The following is an 18194-nucleotide window of genomic DNA, read 5'->3' on the forward strand; positions in this document are numbered from 1 at the left end:
TAGTCCCGGCCACGTGTGTGCCATGGTTCCTCGCACGAGCGGAGGTGAAATACGTGGGCGCTGGCTGCAAGGCTCAGCAGAATCGTGCGGATGGCGTGGCTGTGCTCGTGTGGCGTCCGCTCTCGTCACAGGTGTGCGTGCGGCCCCGTTCCCGCGAGATGCCGGCCACACGGCCTCCCTCGCCTCTGCCCTCCGCACCGGACGTGGCTCCCTGCGAGTGCTCTCCGCAGCCATGACCCCGACACCAGCGTGGGAAGAGCGCTCCTTCCACCTGCCGCGGCGGGCCGCCCGCGCGTCCCGGCAGGGCCAGCACCCGCTCCCCGACTCGGGCCGGGCTCCAGGTGCGACCCCACGTCCTTCTGCCGAGCGCTCTCGGAGAATCCGGATCCTCTCCCGCTGCCAGCACCCCTTCCTGATGGTCTCGCTGCAAGAGACGGGGAAACTGCGTCAGAGAACAGGCAACAAGCCTGGCAAGGGGAAGGCCAGCCAGTTGTGTGGAAGCTGGAGCGGGACGGAGACCCGACTCCAGGTGTGCGGCCCGGGGTGCCCCAGACCACAGGCCACAGCAGCAACAGCAGCTCTCAGCTCCGGGGCCGACGTCGGAGGCTCTCAGGGAGCCCCTGCTCCAGGCTTAGCTCCGCGTCTCCCACGTCGTCTTCCTTCCGTGACCGACTCTTCATGTAAGGACACCAGACACTCCACGTGGGGCCCAAGGGCCCTGGGGTGGGGACGCCAGCAGACAAGGGTCACGCGGGTCAACACTTGGCCCCACAGGAGCTGGGTGGTTGGTGCAAGGCCCCAGACACCGGGAACCCCTGGGTCGGTTCCTGCTTGTGCCGTGCTCTGCACACACGCCATGCACACAGGTGCCTTGTCCCCAGGGCTGTGCCGTGGCGGGTGAGGCCCGTGCACGTCTGTCCTGCCATGGACTGGCCCTTGTCCTCCTCTGTGCTGTCATTCCCCTGGAGAGCAAGCTGCCCGTCCAATATGGGGATTTCTTTCTGAGAGACCAGTGGCAATGTGGCCGCCACGAGGCAGACCAGGCCATCATGGGGCTCCGAGACCTCTCGGGGCTGTATCCGGAGCCGGAGGCCGACACGAGGCTCTGTGCTGGGTGACGGGCAGGGTGGCAGGATGGGCCGCGTTCCCTCACCAGCTCTGGATGCGGGAGGGCGCCGTGACTGGGATCTCACCACGGAGACCACCCAAACACAGCATCGTGTGCTAATCAAGGGGCGCTGAGCGGAACCCCGTTGCTTTCTCTTCTGGGAGGTTTGGAGATCTTTAGAGTTTGAGCTAAGGGTTTCCAGCACGCTTACCCGAGAGCAGAGTACCCGCTTACTTACTGAGGAAGGGAAGGCCACGGGAAGAAGCTTGAGCCAGCCTTTCTGGAAGACTTACGCTTGAGAGCAGGCCTATTTCCTGACCTCACTGTGGTCTTCCGCTTCCCGGGTCTGCAAAGAAGCACGCTGTCCTTGTGGCTACTCAGTCTTGAAACCAATCTGCAGACGTTTATAGCTTTGCTCAACAATGCTGAGTCCAAATCAGCAAGGACGTTACCATGCGGAACTGGCCGGGATCTCTAGACCAGCTTTAGCGGCTGGGAGCCGGTGGCAGCAGAGAGCCGTAGGCTGTGTTCACAGTGTGCCAGACCGTCTATGGACCCGCGAAATCTGAGGAGAAACTGGGGGCCACGGACGCCACTGAGCTTCCCTGGGTAGCGGGTCTCCATAAAGACCAGAGAGCCCCTACTCCACAGCACACGGTGCTGGGGGTCACCGGACACACTCCGCATTTCTGCCAGCCACAGCGCCGAAGTTAAGGGAACAGCAGCCAGCAGGAGAGAAAGTCATGAAGCAGTGGGAGGCCCCACGGGGACGTGGGCAGAGCACTCGGCGAAGACTTCCCTCAAGCAGTGCCAGTGTCCACCAGGACCCCACACATGCCTCATCTGAAGGCAGCCAGTGTCCAGGAACACGTTTGCTCGTGCTGTGAAGGTCATCGACCACATGGATCGGCTCACTTGGCACAAATGACATAAGCAGGAGCCTAAAGAAACAGGACCCTAGTGCCACAGGACAGGTTATAAGGAAGCCTCCACACACCGTCCTTGAGCAGCTCATGTGGACGTGTTCTAGACGACAGCGAGAGTGGGACGTGCCCACTTGCGGTTCGACCACAGCCCTCCAGATGTACCCTGGGCTGTCTTCACGTGCTCTTTGTCCCACTCATAATTAAGAAGAACTTCTAGAACTTGTTTCTTCTGTTGGCAATTACGAAAATCAGTTCAACCTAAAATGGGGACACAGACCCCCTTCTATCTATGGCACCGCATGCCCGGAAGAAGAAAGGTTGTGTGTGTGTGTGTGTGTGTGTGTGTGAAACTACTCTTGAGCGGAGAGCACTGAAGACGCTTGAGCAAGGAGTTGAGAAAAGGAACGTGCCCTACATGTGTAGGTAACAAGCTTCCTCTTGGTAGGTGTCTTTCTCCTCCCCTCCCTGACAAAGCTCACTATTATGGACCTCATGAGAGAAAAATGCTCCATCTTTGGGCCTAATACAGACAGGAGGATGCTGAGTTCCCATTTCCTGGCTCCCGAGCGAGGTCTGCAAGAACCGGGAGAACACATGGCCTTCTCAGTCAAAGGGCAGACCCCCAGGGGGCTACGCGTCCTCGCTCCGCGGTTGGGGCCCCCATGTCTACTTCCAGGGCAGGGCTGCGTGTTCACGCGGGCCGTGCTCGGTCAGGGGAGTACCGGCGAGGGCAAGGACCATTTGCTCACGAGCCTTGCCCCGCGCCTCCAGCGTGCTCAAGTGATCTCGAGGGACCCTGCGATCCCGTCAGGCCACACAAAGACTAGAGGCAGCCAGACTCCGCTTGATGGCAGCTTGACGTCCTAACACTCATTGGCCCCCACGTCGGCCGTTTTAAAAAGACGAACAGGAAAAAGCGAACCACAAGATAGTTGAGATTTGCCCAACCCATCAAAGTCCCCTGGGCCGTCCCGGCAACGGCAGCGCCCCTCTGCTAGGCTTCGACCCTTCTGGGGCAGCTCCGGCTGCTCCAGAGGGAGGTTCAGATGGCCCGATCTTATTTTTAAAGATGCTATTTTTAACTTATTTGAGAGAGAGTCAGTGAGGGGAAAAGAGTATGAGGGGAGGGAGGAGCAAAGAGCCCGACGTGGGACTCGATCCCGGGACCCCAGGATCATAACCTGGGTCAAAGGCAGACGCTCGACCTATGAGCCATGCAGCACCCCCACATTAAAAACAAAACCAGATCACCGTTAACCTTGAAATGAGCGTGTTGCTGCCAAAGTCAGGTGTGTGATGGGAGGCAACGGAACTCTGAGGCGTTCGAGGTCCTCATCCCAGACTCAAAGGGGGCTTGGAAAGCGCGGCCCGGAGGAAGCGAGCGCGGCTGAAACAGCACTTCCCGGGGCCGCACGGAACACAGCCCATCCTCCCTGCCAGGCTCGGGCGCGCCAAACGGCCTGTCTCCTCAGCCGTCCACGTGGAGAGCTCTGAGTGCCGAGCGCAATGCCAGACAGCGTGTTTATGCCACCGAGACTCCCACTTTGTGCGGCGCTAACGTGCTGACCGGAAACCCCAGCTGGGCTGGGATTCCCGGGCCGGTGCCGCCCGACGTGAAGGGCGCCCAGCGGCCCGCAGGCCTGCGCCTGTCTGGCTGGGCGACGTCTGGGGCCTTCGCAGCGTGCCCCCTGAGGCCAGAAATCGGGGGCTGCGGTTCTTCCTCCCTAGACCCCTCCCGTCCCTTCGCCCGTGACCCTGCTCTTTGTGAAAGCTTCTTGGACAGTCGGGAGGGATCCCCACTGCTGCGACCAACAGCGCCGGAGGTTGGCTGTGGTGAACGTGTTTCCAACACAGCAGGGCCCCCGGGAGGCTCTCTGGAACCCTTTAGCAGCAGCCAAAAGTGCCGCTTTTTTTACTCCAGAATCCTGTGTGGGCTGCAGCGGGAGACCCAGAGTGTCCTGCAGAAACTGCGCCCACGTCTGAGCAGCACAGCACGGTCTCGCCTGACGTGTGCACGAGGCGCCGCCCTGTGGGCCAGGGCTTGCAGAACCTCGTGGGCGTAGTGTAACCGGGGCCAGGCTCAGTCTGCTCGCCACGCAACAGGCCAGTAAGCCGAGAGGCAGGGTGGGGAGGGAAGGAAAACGACTTCATCCAGAAACCCCACAGACCAAGATGGCAGCCTGTCATCCTAAAGAGCCAAATGGCCTCGCACACACGCAGCTTCTTCTATGTTGGGACAAGGGGATGCCAACCAGTGCAGCCACCCAGGAAAACCATGTGGAGGTTCCTCAAAAAGTTAAAAACAGAGCTTCCCTATGACCCAGCAGGTGCACTACTGGGTAGTTACCCCAAAGATACAGACGTAGTGAAAAGAAGGGGCACCTGCACCCCAATGTTCATCGCAGCCATGGCCACAATAGTCAAACTGTGGAAAGAGCCAAGATGCCCTTCAACAGACGAATGGATAAGGAAGATGTGGTCCAGGGACGCCCGGGTGGCTCAGTTGGTTGGGCGACTGCCTTTGGCTCAGGTCATGATCCCGGAATCCCGGCATTGAGTCTGGCATCGGGCTCCCAGCTCTGCGGGGAGTCTGCTTCTCCCTCTGACCTTCTCCCCGCTCATGCTCTCACTGTCTCTCTCTCAAATAAATAAATAAAATCTTCAAAAAAAGAAGAAGAAGAAGAAGAAGAAGATGTGGTCCGTATACACAATGGAGTATACTCAGCCGTCAGAAAGGAGGAACACCCGACTTTTGCACCGACATGGACGGGACTGGAGGAGATGATGCTCAACGAAATAAGTCAAGCAGAGAGAGTCCGTTATCATATGGTTTTGCTCATACGTGGAACGTAAAGAATAGTGCAGAGGACCATAGGGGGACGGAGAGAGAACAGATGGGAAGAAGTCAGAGAGGGAGACAAACCATGAGAGACTCTTGACTCTGGGAAACAAACAGGGTTTCAGAGGGGAGGAGGGTGGGGGGAGGGGGTCAGCGGGGGATGGGCACGAAGGACGGCATGTGTTGTGATGAGCACTGGGTGTTACACGTAACTAATGAATCACTGAACGCTACGTCTGAAATAATGATGTTCTACATGTTGGCTAATTGAGTTGACATAAAATAAGGAGACAGACGAGGAAGGGGAAGGGGCTGGAGTTCAAAGGTGACTTACGGCTGCCGGCATCCCAGAGCCAGGAAGGGTCGGGGAGGACGGTGAAGCTTCTCTGTCCTGGTCGCTGCATGTGCGCGGCGAGGCGCCGGCCGTGAGTGTCCTGTGACCCTTGGACACGGCAACCTCCGCACATGCTTCCGTATGTCCTTGGGGGAGTGTGGGTTTCGGGGCGGTTTGCCTGAGTCTCCGCCGTCAGCCAGGTTCCTTCAGCGACTGTGTGCGAACGTGTGGGGCTGAGCGGAAGTTTCCGAGCTGCGGGTCACAGCTGCGAGAGAGGTGGGAGCCACTCGGGGAACAGCGTCCTGCGTTTATCCTGCACGGTAGGGTTTGCGGCGTATTAAGGTGTCAGAGTTGACCGATTTTTCTGGTAAATTTTATTTCAATTTCCTGCCACTGCTAATTTTCACTGTCTCAAGAGTGTGTGCAGGAACCCAAGACGTTGAGCACCTGGGATTTTTGTATCATTATTCATGCCATAGGGGACGCCCCCGCAGCTGCCATCATAAATCCTTCCGAGCACCCCTGAGTAGAGACCTTACGCGTACGTAAGGGTGTCACGCAATGCGTGCGCCCTTCCTCATCTCTCGACGTTCCTCATCTATCTCATCTTTACTGGAAAAAAACTAACGTCAGGATCTCAGTAGAACCGATGGGATGACGTCCAGTCCAGCGGACTCGCCAAGTTTCCAAGCCCCAGAGTTGTTGACAAAAAAAATTTTTTTAAGTAAAACCTTCTAGAGAAATGAAAGTCTAAACCGTGGCACGGTCTGCAGGTTTCCCTGCCCCACTGCCCGAGCGGCTCTCCGGGTTGGGAGCCTGGAACGGACGCTCTGCCGGCATGCGGGACTGAGGTCAGACACTCACAGGCCCCCACGTCACTGGCTTCCAAGGCACCAGCCAGCTTGTCTTTCATTTCTCAGAAGAAAAAGGTGGTGCTGTGTGTGGCGCCCGGAGGCATTGACTGGAGCCAAGAGAACAGGCTTGAGCGTGCTGCCAGGCTTGGTGGCCTTCAGTTCTCAGCTGCACCTCGAAGAGGACGGAGAAGGAGGCAGCACATCCAGGGGAGGCGGGAGGAAGGAGGGACTGTCGTGGGTGTCACCCCCCTCCCGAGCCTGTTACCAGTCGGAACGGGCACCACCCTGCTTCCCGCCATCCCTCCTCCGCGTCCCTCTGACGGTGCAGCTTGGGAAATTTCCGAAAATAGGCAAAGAGGGATGTCACTGTGCGCAGGAGGGTGGTTATTCAGAATCAGAATGAAAAATAATTCATGGACCGAATGCAGTAAGCAGTGGTGATGCCGTGGAGCTGACCCCCGGAGGCGTCTGGCTGCCACGTCCGTCAAGTGCCGGGCGCGCTTGAGGCCTCCCCCTGCACAACCCCTCTTCCTTCTTCAGCCACATTTTCTATTTCTTCTGTTCTTTCTTTAAAAGAAAACTGTCGGGGCGCCTGGGTGGCTCAGTGGGTTAAAGCCTCTGCCTTCGGCTCAGGTCATGATCCCAGGGTCCTGGGATCGAGCCCCGCATCGGGCTCTCTGCTCAGCGGGGAGCCTGCTTCTCCCTCTCTCTGCCGGCCTCTCTGCCTGCTTGTGATCTCTATCAAATAAATAAAATCTTTTAAAAAAAATAAAAAAAAAACTGTCACCTCCAGCACAGAACAGTTTCCAGACCACAAAATTGTGTACAGAGAACAGTTGGCTAATACCTGGGTATTCACGTAGAAACGTGTCTGCCGTGTGCGGCCACAGGTGTCCGCTGGCTGAAGGGAGACCCCAGAGAAAATCCCGCAGCGGAACCCTGACCCTGGCGCCCGACTCTAAGAAAAACCCGAGGATACCTCGGTTCTGCCGGATGAAGCGCAGTGTCCCTTGCCACACTCCGCGCTTCTCCACCCTGAGGCTGAAGGAGCGTGAGTGGAGGACAGGGGGGATGTGACCTGTGGTGGCCTCCGCAGAGCCCCAAGGAGGGACACCAGCATGGCAGCTGGCAGCCCTCGAAGGGCATCCGGCGCCTGCCGTCCCCTTGTGTGGCCCCTGGGGACACCGGCCTGGGCACTCATCTAACTTCCTGCCTCTGCTTGCAGACGATCACTCCAGGATCCTGCTGAAATCCGAGAACAGCCACAGCAACTCGGACTACATTAACGCCAGCCCCATCGTGAGTACCTGCCTGGGGGCCCCGCCTGTCCTCAGTCGTGAGCCCCCGTCATGTCCACCGGGCGACTAGTCAACTAGGTGGTTTGTCTGGACCCGGTGGCCTGCCTCAACTCGTGACTAGGGAACTAGGTGGTCTCAGCCAGGCACTGGGCTCAGCCACGTGACTCGTGAACCCCGTAATTAGTATTTGCTAGGCAACTAGGCTCCGCCTGGCCATTAATCCTGACCAGTTGAGTCCTCTCAACCAGCCGGCCTGGGCCGGGTCCTCCCCAGGCGAGAGCAGTCCTGGGCCCCCTGGCTTGGGGGGCCCAGCAAGAGCGGCCGCTGGTTTTCTGATGGGAACCCACGGCGTACAGGAAAATCTGGGGCGTTTCTCCTTTCCAGACCCACTTGTCCCCTGTGTGTTCAGGGGGAGCGGAAACAATCAGCCCCCAGCCCTGCCCTCGTGGACAAGCTGGCGGCACCGAGGCAGACACGCGGGCTGGTCCCTGCGGCTGTTTCCAGGTGCACCCCCCTAAGACAAGCAGCGAGCCGTGCACGGGGCGGTGCCTCCCGGGGCCAGGCGTCCTGCGAACAGAACCCCTGGGGAACCCCATGACCCACAGCACCAGGTCCCAGAGGATCCCCCGCAGCCCACGCCTGCGTGAGCCCCGCGGGAGAGCTGCGGGAGGGGAGGTCGGAGCAGCCGGAGAGTGACGGGTCAGAGGCCAGCCCGCACGGTGCTCAGCCTGGCTTCTCAGGGTGAAGTTCGAGTGATCTAAGTGGGAGGCCGGTGAAACGCGCCTCCGTGGCGTGAGTGTTGGGCAGCGTGGCTGATGGCGGGGATTGGGAGCGAGCGGGGATTTCGGGGGACGTTGGGTTGGTCACCAGGGAGGCGTCAGGATGTCTCAGTAAAGCCTCAGATTGCGTTCCGGGGAGCAGTGCGTGTAGCGTCCCAGCCGGTGACCTGTGGGTGGCCGAGGGAGGCGGTGACTCGTCTGTGTTCAGGACACACCCCGAGGCGTCCTGACAAAACCTTGCGTTCCAGCAGTAGCAGGCTCTCCCTGAGGACGTTCACCCTCTGATTTCAGAACCTTCTAGTAGCTGCTGGTTCAATGTGTCTCCGGGGCGCCCGGCGTACAAGTGTACTCCTAGGAGCCCAGGGTGCCGTGGGTCAGAGCCCGCCCCCTGGCCCTCACGGTGCACAGCGGGAGCACAGGGCAGCGTCCTCATCGAGAGAAATCGGGTTAAGGGCTGGTCCGCTGCTCCATCTCCTCCCTCTGAGCCCAGACCTCGGCTCCACGGTTGCTGGTAGGAGTGGCTGTTTCCACCTGTGCAGGGAGGCCCCAAGGACTGGCCCCACCCGTGTCTTCAAGGTTCCCATCCTGAGCCAGTCTCTCTCAAAAAATGCCCCTCTGGGCTCAGTAATTTCTGTCGATGCTGATTCAGAACCAAGCCAAAGCCTCACGGGTGTGCAGCCTCTCCTGCGGGTAGAGCAGGGTTTCTGGGAGAGACGCCGTGGTGAGGGCCTGGACGTGGTTCCCTGCGGCGGGCCACGGGGCCGGCGGTGCAGATCTGCCTGGAGCACCATGTCCTCCTGCTGGGCTCCTCGTCCCGAGCGTAAACCATGTGACTGGGCCGGGAAGAGAGCTGAGCTGGTATTTTCAAGCTAAAAGGTGAGCGTTCAGAGTTGGGGGCGCGACCAGCCTCCCCCCACTGCCCCACCTATTTGGCGGGTTCCAACGTCCCACCATCCCACCATCCGGTGATCTCCAGCTCAAGAGAAGTGTCCGTGCGAGAGCCGTGTCCTCCTTGGACACGGCTGGAGCTCCCATGGGGCCCGAGCTGTTCCCACACCCCGCACCTCCGATGTGGGAAACACGGGACGACACCCCCCAACCCTGACCCCACGGGGCTGGGGCTTGGGTCGGGAGGCGAGGCCAGGAGAGAGCGGGGATTTAGGCCAGCGTTTATGTTTCCCGTTCATTTCACGCCACAATTCTCTTTTTCCTCATTTGGGTCGTAAGAATGAACCGCGGTACCTTTCTGAAATGACTGGGGGACGGTGATAACGAGCTTCCCAGCTGCGCTTGAACGCAGAGCTCAGTTGCAGCCCAAGAAGACGCTGGCTGTGCGGAATGAAACTATGACGGTTACACCCGTCATGTGGTCCTTAGTCCCACTGAGCTCCAGGGAAGGCATCCACATGCCAGCCACGGTCTTGGCTTTGAGAGCAGGGTCCTGGAAGCAAGTGGGAATTCCGTGCTCCCGCCCAGCGCGTGGGGGGCATGGGGCGCCCGGCTCTTCCCGAGGATGCGGACTGAGGCCGGTCGTTAACACGCCTGCCGCGCCATGTGCTCGAAAAACCACACGTCGTGAGCAGGGATGGGTCTGCAACTCCCCCCACTTGAAAATAAACTTACTCTTCCTTCCGCTGTGTCCGGAGGGAGATAAAGCTGTTGAATGTTTTAGTTCAGAACACATTTAACTAATGTGAGGGGCGCATCGGGACCCCTCAGGGAAGGGTGACTGGTGCGGTGTCGTGAATATCCTAGAAACAGGCCAAATACGGGAGCCGACTCTCTGGTTCTCGGAAAACCCTTACACGCAAGCAGCTCTGTGTGTATGTTTTACTTTATAATTTACTTGAATCCCAACTCAGAAGAAAAAAATATGAAAACCGCTTCAGCGCCTAAATCAGCCTCTCTCACGTCAACTACGGAAGCGACCGTTTCTCAGTGAATTCCCCTACAAAGACTGGGTGTCTAGAAAATTGACTTGGAAACTCTGGCTTCGTACTCGTTTTGAAGAAAATGGTCTGTGAGGTTTGCTCTAAAGTTTAGAAAAAACAGATGTGGGGCAGCCAGATAGGAATAGAGAAGGAAGACGTACGTGTTTACGCTCTGAAAGCTCGGGGTGAGAGGCCTGGCCCCGCACTGCTCCCCGGGTTGTGGTCAAGACGGGGGTTGTGCCGGACGGAGCTGGCTGTCCCCACAGGACGCAGCAGCAGGCAGCCCGCCACCTTCTCCCCCGAGCTCTCCATGGCTTGAGGACGTGGGTCCCTGGTCCTGGCACGCTCAATGCTTGAGGTTAAAAGTCTGTTTTGTTCGTACTAATGGGGACATTGTTGCCGAGTTTGTAAGGCAGGTTAGAGTTTCTGAAAGCCACTCGCACCCCTTTACTAACTGGCATTGCACAGCCTCGAGCAGTTGGCTAGGACTGCTTTGCGGGGCCTGTGCATTTAGAAATTCGTGGGAACACACGTCTCTGTACCCTGCCGGCCACATGGACAGTGGATTCAACACAGTCTGTGAGAGCAAAATGGTGGTGTGAGTCGCACTTGGGACCTGCACCCCATGGCCCTCGCCTGCTATGCAGTCACTGGGTGTAAGTCCTGTCTGATTTCGGGGGCCGTTCTGTCTCCCGCAGTCCACGGGCGAGAAGGCCACCTGAGGGCATGGCACGAACCGCACGGGCTTTGACCAGTAGCCTCAAGGTTACCGGCAACACACGCCCACGGCGCGCACAGGGGAGTCCGCACTGGACGCACGTGGTTTCCCAGAGCCGCCGGGCCGCGGGGTCATGTGTGCAGCCTCCCCTCCACCCGCCCCGCCTCACGGCCCTGACCGCAGGGCCCAGACAGAGCCGCTGACTTCCTCCCCGGTCCCAGAGCGGACATGTGTGAACACGCGTGCGCACGAGTGGAGTGCTCTCTGCCAAGAACGGGGGAGCTCCTCCTGCCTTGGAGATCTTAAATATAAGCTGTTCACTTAGTCAGGTATTTGCTTTACTCTCTTTGGGTTAAAGATTGCACAAAACCGTGAGAAAGCCTCCTGCTGCCTGATACTTGCTGCACATACAAAGCACTTTCTGCCCAGAACTATTTTCTCTCCAACGGAATGTGCGCGGAATGAAGTAATCCTAATCGTCTGTGAATTCTTGTTAAACGGTTGGATGACACCTTCCGCCACTCTGTGATCGTTACGCTGCCTACTGTCTGCCAAGGGGCAGCCGCGTGGCCGTGGCCGAGGGGACTGGGAGACCGTGGGCCTTGTCCACGCCCTCCCCTGCCACGGCGGACCACGGACACCAACCACAGTGGGTCGCCTTGTTTACCCTCCTGAAGCCCTGCTCGGGTTTTCACTTTTAATCACAGATTTCTCAGTTTGAAAGCAACTAAGGGTGCTAGTTTGAACACACTGACGATTTTTAAATGTGGTGCTCTCTAAATTGCTTTGGGCAAAAACCCACATTTGAAAAGGAGGCGGGGTTTTACTTCTCACGCAAAATTGTTTGCTGGAAAGAGACGGGGGTTTTGCACATAGCTGTGGCCCCCAACAAATGTGCGTTCTGAAAACGAGGTCCGGTCTTAATCGGGACTCACAAACTGGAGGCAGAAAAAGCAGTTTCCTGCCCCACCCCCGCCGGCGTCCCACGGCTGTTCTGTGGGACTGACCTGCATCCGCTCTTCCAGGGGCCGCGTAATTCCAAGGTGGGCCCCGCGCCCGCTTGTGCTGACGGCCGTCGTCTCTGCGAGGATGCCCAGATGCAGAGCTGGCGCCCCCCGCAGCAGCGTCAACCCCAGCGCGGGGCCAGGTCTTACCGTGGCTGTGGGGTGGACAGCCGACACCCCCGTGGGCTGCCACACAACCATGTGAGGTTGAAAACGCCTCCTTTTTTCATTGTATTGGGAAATGTCTTCTTACTGTCTTTAAACACAGAGGATTTTAAATCTCTCCTTAAACCCTGGTATCAGGAGAGTAAATTTTAGCTCCAGATGGGAGAGAATCAGGGACGGATGGGGGAGCGGACGCCTGGCGCTGAGGTGAGGCTCCAGCGCGAGGCCCAGTCCGTCCCCCCATGGTGCCATCCATCCGGGGTGCACAGCGGGCCGGGAAGTCCTGGGAGGAAAGGGGCCGTCCATTCAACGACCCTCAGACTGCATTTCCCCCCAGTTTCCTTCTCCAGGCTTTGTTCCTTGGGTCTCTTTCTCCCTACACTCTCCTGCTTAGACGTCTTTGAATTAAATGTCATAATGAAGGTATTTTAAGCCAGACGCCCTCTGTCGCGACCAGCAGGCTGTGCTTGGACAGACCACCCAGCCAGAACGCCCACCACGGCGTATTCTGCCCGGCCCTGTCCCTGGCTCTGTAGGACTGGAATGGGAAACTAGCGGCCGGAAGGCTGGGCTCATCTGCGGCGGAAGGCTCGCACCCCACGCTCTCAGGCCCCCAGTCTGACCCAGGGTGCTGGCACCCCTTTCCGGGTAATGGGAACCAGCGTCCGTGTGAGAGGAGCTAACTTTTCGTGGAGGCAGGATGCACTCGTCCATTCATTCTTCCGGGACCCCGAAGGGGGTCTCATGGGTCTGGCCCCCGGCTTCACCTCTCCCAGCCCCACACCTGCAGTTCCCACAGGGGCTTTTTGGCCACACCCCTGCACGTGGCCTGGGGTACGTGTGTGGGCAGCTCACACGGCAGGTGGCCGGGGCCGAGGCTCCTGGCCGGGGTGGAGGCCACGCATGCTGGCCCGTGGCTGGGCGGGTCTAGAACCCTGGTATCCCTGCACACACCGCCACGTGAGTGCCCCGCCTGTCTTCGCCCAGGGCCACAGGGCTCTGCTGAGGTCCAAGCACTGTCACAATCAGGAGGGACAGCAAGGAAGCCCGGCCTGCTCTTCTCACTCTGCGACCCCAGGGCCGGCATCCGGCCCGGGACGTGCTGCCTTCACCTCCTTAGCCGTGTTCTCTTTCCTGGTTGTTTCCTAGGTTTTTGGCTCATCCTTGTTCCTCTAATCTTGTCTCTGCAGATGGATCACGACCCTAGGAATCCCGCCTACATCGCCACCCAGGGACCGCTGCCTGCCACCGTGGCCGACTTCTGGCAGGTGAGTCTGCGGGAGTCAGAACTCTTCTGACGACGAGACCTTGACAGACGGGCCGCGAGTAATGGCTTGGACCCGATTCAGTAAACGTGTTTCTAGGGGGCACTCATCCAGTGTTACTTGATGGTTTCGGTTTCTATTTCTATTTCTATTTCTATTTCTATTATCAATCTTCTGTTTTTCAAAACTCGAGAGATTGAATGCTTTAAAGGTCCTAAGCATTTTAAAATTTTATTTCATGAAATAGAAGGAAATGGAATTAATAAGTGTTTAAATTACTGCATTCTGTCCAAATGTGTCCTTGTCCATGGTTCTCTCCCTCTGGAGGTAAATTACAGCTCCTCTTCCTTGGAGACCCTCTGTCCTGCATTTTAAGGGCCAGGCTAGTCTGTTCCCTCCAGCAGAATCCTGGACGCCCAGACGGAGGCTCAGCCGCTGAGAGCCAGCATGAGCACGAGCCCCAGAGGGCAGAGAGGAGAGTGAGGGGCCTCCCCTCCTTCCCCCCGCATCCTGTTCCAGCCTCTGCTGTGCCACAGAGCTAAGGGGGAAGGGGCTTTGCAAGGTGGCACGGTCACACCGACTCCCCTGTGCGTCAGGCGCGCCGCTGTCCCCAGCCCTGGCGGGGGCATCCAACCGCCCGGCCGAGCCCGTGGAGGACAGAGGTGAGAGGGCAAGCAGACGGAGCGCCTGGGAGGGCGGCAAGCCCCCACCCCCGGCAGCGTGGCTGTGCGCTCAGACGGGGTTACCTTGGACCCCTGCTGGTGACGCCGGCGTCCACCGTGGCAGTTCTAAGAGCAAAGGCCTCCCCGGCTGACAGGCTCCACGCTTCTGTCCCCAGAGTCTCTCATTCCGCTCCCCAACGTGCCGTCGGCCCCTGCAGCCTCCCCACCCGCAGCAGGTGCATACCCGGGGCAGGGGGCTCTGGAGAACTTGGGGGAGGGTCTGGGCCGCGCCCCCTGCCTTCTCAGCGTGTCGATCCCAGGTACCCTAGCTTACCGCAGCCGCCACGTGGAAACAGGATCAGAGCGTGTGCGTGCAGCCCGGGCTGTGCCTCGCAGCCGTCACGCTGCTGAAGAAAATAAACCAATGGAGCCTCGGGTTCTGTTGTCCAAACCTGTAACCGTGGTGCAGAGCCACTAAACTCACGTTAGGATGGTGGGAGGACCAGCAGGTCCCGAGCCACGAGACGCCGACGTTCCCCCACGTCACACCCAGAGAGGCCATGCGGCCTGCGTGGGGTGCCTCCCTGCTCGGGGAGCTCAGCACCCATGGGCCACCTGGTCCTGGGACACCTGCTCCGGGGCACCTTCGTGCAGAGGCTCAGCTGAGGCTCACGGGAGCCCACGATCATCGCACTGCTTGTAGAACATCACCGATGTGCCGCTGCCGTCCCGTTCCAGCTGCCTCCCCGGCTTCCAATGCTCAGGAGGAGGGACAGAGAACATTCCAAGTTGTGCGCTGGGAGGACGGAGTCCTCAACCTTGACCCGCTATCCGCTTCTAACAACCGTGAGGTGCCGGCCATTGCTTCCCACGTGCGAGGCTTCTGGAAGGCACAAGGACACCCCAGCGGTAAGAGCCGGCACGTCCACAGCCACTTACCGTGGACCGGGTCCCGTCCAGAAGGTTGTGTGTGCGTTGAAACAATCTTCGCCGTCATAAAACGACGAGGCCTCCACTTTGCCCAGGTCACGTGGCTTGTGGACTCGAGCACTGTGGTGTTTCTCTTGCTCCGTATTCCAGACGGATGTAGTTGTCAGGGTGGCCCACGTCATGTCACAGGGTCTGCAGGGCATGGGTCACTCTCCAGAGTGTCTGGAGGTCTGACATTCAGGAACGGAAGAAGCCATCTTAAATGCACAATGGGAGAAACAGGACCACGGGCGGGATCGCAGCCCTAGTCACGCTGCTCAGAACACGCCGTGTCCCTCCAAACGGTAGCAGGTATCCCGGGACAAGAAGGCTCTGCGGGTGACCGGCTCACACTCTGGGATTATTGTACACGACAGCACGCCGAAGCCGCTGAGAAGTCTGTCGTAAAGAAACTGGTTCGACTCCAGACGCCCTGGGGCCAGACACCATGGTCGCGGGGAAGGCGGGGGCACAGCTTCTCCGAGGCTGCCGTGACTTAACAAAGTAGCACAGAGAAGCCCTGACACCGGGCGTGGGCAGGACCGGTTCCACCGGAGCCTTTGTGGGGGACCTGCTCTTGTCTCTGTCTCCAGCTTCTGGTCGTGGCCAGCGCGGCGGGGGGTCCCCTGGCCCATGGAGGCATCGCTCCCCCTGCCCCCGTCCCCGGAGTGAGCCCCCACAGGGTATCTGTGTTTCTGGCTCGAATTCTGCTCCTCTTCCAAGGTCGCTGGTCATTAGACTAAGGGTCTGTTCTGGCCAGTGTGCCTCGTCTTGAACGCACCTGCAGAGGCTTATTTCCAAAGACGGTCACGTCCGCAGGTTCCAGGTGTGCGTGACATTTGGGGGACACTATTCCGCGCGTTACCGCGAGAAGAGCACTGACTGCTGAGACAGACGCGTGGCCACCTCGGGACTCCAGAGAGAGGCCGCCGGGCAGCAGGGGCAGGGGAGGCCATCAGCGAGCGGGCCCAAGCCCCGCCCAGCATGTCCAGAACGCGGGAGTCCCCAGGACGGCTCAGTGAACTTGCAGGGGGAGCGGACAGTCCCGCAGCCTGTGACAGCCCACGGGCCCTGGGGAGCTCGGGCGTCGACGAGCCGTGTGGGGAGGGGAACGTCGGGACGGGAGGGCAGAGGGGAAGGAGGAGGCGGGAGAGGCCAGCCGTCCGTTGGTTCGAGCACTGAGGCGGGAGCACACGTTCTGAGCTGGGAGGGTGTCCGTCGCTGTGCGGTGCGGCCCGCGTGGCTCCTTCGAGAGAAAGACGTATGTACAGGGGCCTGTGGAGTCCAAGGGAATGGAAGGAAAGGAGCAGGAAGGGAGGGAAATCCCACTGCAAACTCACCGTGTGCCTGACCCTGGGCGGGGGCTGCGGCCAGCCACCACCGCCAACGCCCCTGACGACCGAGGGTGAACCTGAGACCCCGGGGGCCCCCGTTCGAGGGCTGCGGAGAGTCCGATCGGGAGACAGGAAGCGGAGGGTGGGCGCCAGGGGAGCGGGGCCGAGCTGGTGTTTAACGGGGACAGTTTGGGTTCGGGAAGACGGAACGTTCTGGGATGGATGGTGGCAATGAGAGTTCTTAATGCTGCTTAAGTCTGCTTGTAAAAACGGCCGAGAAGGTACATCCCAGGTTTATTTGACTGCAGTGGGAGAAGATCGTGGTCCCCGTTCTACTAGAAGGCTGGCGCCCGGGGGTTCTAATGACTTCCCCGAGTTCACACAGCCAGCTGGAGGCAGGGCACGATTCAGACCCGGACCTCCAGAACTCAGGACTTTGCTGCCCACCCTCCGCAGGGAAGACGGCGCCGTGCTGGGGGAGGCGCTGCTCCTGGGCCCGTCCCCTTGCAGAAGCGCAAGGCAGGCAGCCTCCCGGCGGAGACGGTGGGCGCTCGCACAGCCAACATGTTGCTGCCGACGAAGGTGCCGTGTCGCTGTCTCTCGAGGCCCAGAGCATGTCGGAGCTGCGGGCAGTGAGCTCTGTGCCCCCGAGGCGTCCTGGGGCCCGCGGGCTGAGCTCCACGCCAGCCGTCTCCAGAGGAGCGTGAGGACAGCTTTCACCGAGGGAAGCCTGATCGGAGGAGGCAGGCGACTGTCCTCCCTCCTCTCGTATTACAGGGCAAGCGGCCCGAACCGGGTGCTTTCCACGGTGGCCGCGCTGATGCATCGCCACCAGAAAGTCAAGCCACCCCGTTCACCGAGCTCGGATACAGGAGCACGACTTGCAGATGGGAGCGGTCGAGTGGGGCACCGGCAGCCCCCCGGCCCCAGGACCTGCGACATCCTCCACAGGATGCGGACCGGTTGTCACCCGCATTCACCACGGGGCGGCTCAGCCAAGAGGACAGCGGCCTGTCCCGCCGGACAGATGGAGCTCTTTCAGGTGGAACCAGCAGCCAACAAGCAGGGACGGGCGCAGAGTCCGCAGCCCAGGGCAGAGGGCCCGCCCCGTCAGCGGAGGTCCCGCTGGTGCGCAGCGGGCGCGAAAAGGATGCTGTAAGCAACGTGCCAGCGAGAAGAAAGCCCTCCCGTCGAGTCCTGTCCCCACTTTCCGAAGGCGCTCCGTTACGAAGCCTTCACCGGGGCTCGCTCTCTTTCCCAAGACGGATGGGCTGGGTTTAAATAGAGGGTTTCATCGATCGCAGTTCTTGGCATGGTCCCGTGGGAGAGCCCAAGAAGGCAAACGTTCCCTCTCCTGAGCACTCTCCGCTGGGGGTCAGGCCGGGGAGGCGAGAAGGGGACCCGGGAGAAAGAGTCGGACAAAGCCCGAGTGAGCACACGGCAGGTCCCCAGAGCCCGGACATGGCCCGGGACCGAGTCCGTGCGTCTGCCCTGCCCTCGCGGCCCTGGGCCCCCGCCTGGTGGAGAGCAGAGGGAGGGAGGTGGCTGGCGCCTGGGCAGTCCACTCCGGCCACACACGCCCGTCAGGGGCATCACCGTCCAAGCCCACAGGAGCCAAGCCAGTGTCCAGAGAAGCCCCAGCCTCCCCCAGCTCCAGGGTCGCCGCGGCCTCCTCGTCCCTCTTCCTCAGGGGACCACATCACACCAGGGCTCAGGTCAGACGTCGGGCTCTTGGCCGTCCTGAGAGACCACACCCGAGAGCCTGAGCTTGTCCCCAAAGCCCCGTTGCCATGTGATGCTCGTGATGCGTTGTCTTTGGTCTCCCCCCGGACGCCCTCTGGGTCGTGCGTGAAGGGGTCTCCTGCTTCTGGGGCAGCAAGGAGTTGTGGAAGCGGACATTGGCTCTGGAGCCCTGTTAGCTTAGGGACTGGCTGGTTTTCAAGCACATTGTTGGGTTAAATTAAAGGAAATACAGGAACCGAGTAGAGTTAATTTCTTGGGAAAACCC

The 18194-nt window shown here is 59.8% G+C and overlaps 1 protein-coding gene across 1 annotated transcript in view; it reads left to right on the forward strand.

The window, feature by feature from the left end:
- PTPRN2 (protein tyrosine phosphatase receptor type N2) overlaps positions 1-18194 on the forward strand; it is a 710237-nt gene that overhangs the window by 658151 nt on the left and 33892 nt on the right. The window contains exons 16-17 of the mRNA XM_032840229.1: positions 7287-7360; positions 13147-13224. Coding sequence (XP_032696120.1) covers positions 7287-7360; positions 13147-13224 — 152 coding nt within the window. The remainder of the gene's footprint in view (positions 1-7286; positions 7361-13146; positions 13225-18194) is intronic.

Source organism: Lontra canadensis, unplaced genomic scaffold (genome assembly GCF_010015895.1).
Source record: "Lontra canadensis isolate GAN:19392208 unplaced genomic scaffold, GSC_riverotter_1.0 scaffold111, whole genome shotgun sequence".
NCBI lineage: Eukaryota > Metazoa > Chordata > Mammalia > Carnivora > Mustelidae > Lontra > Lontra canadensis.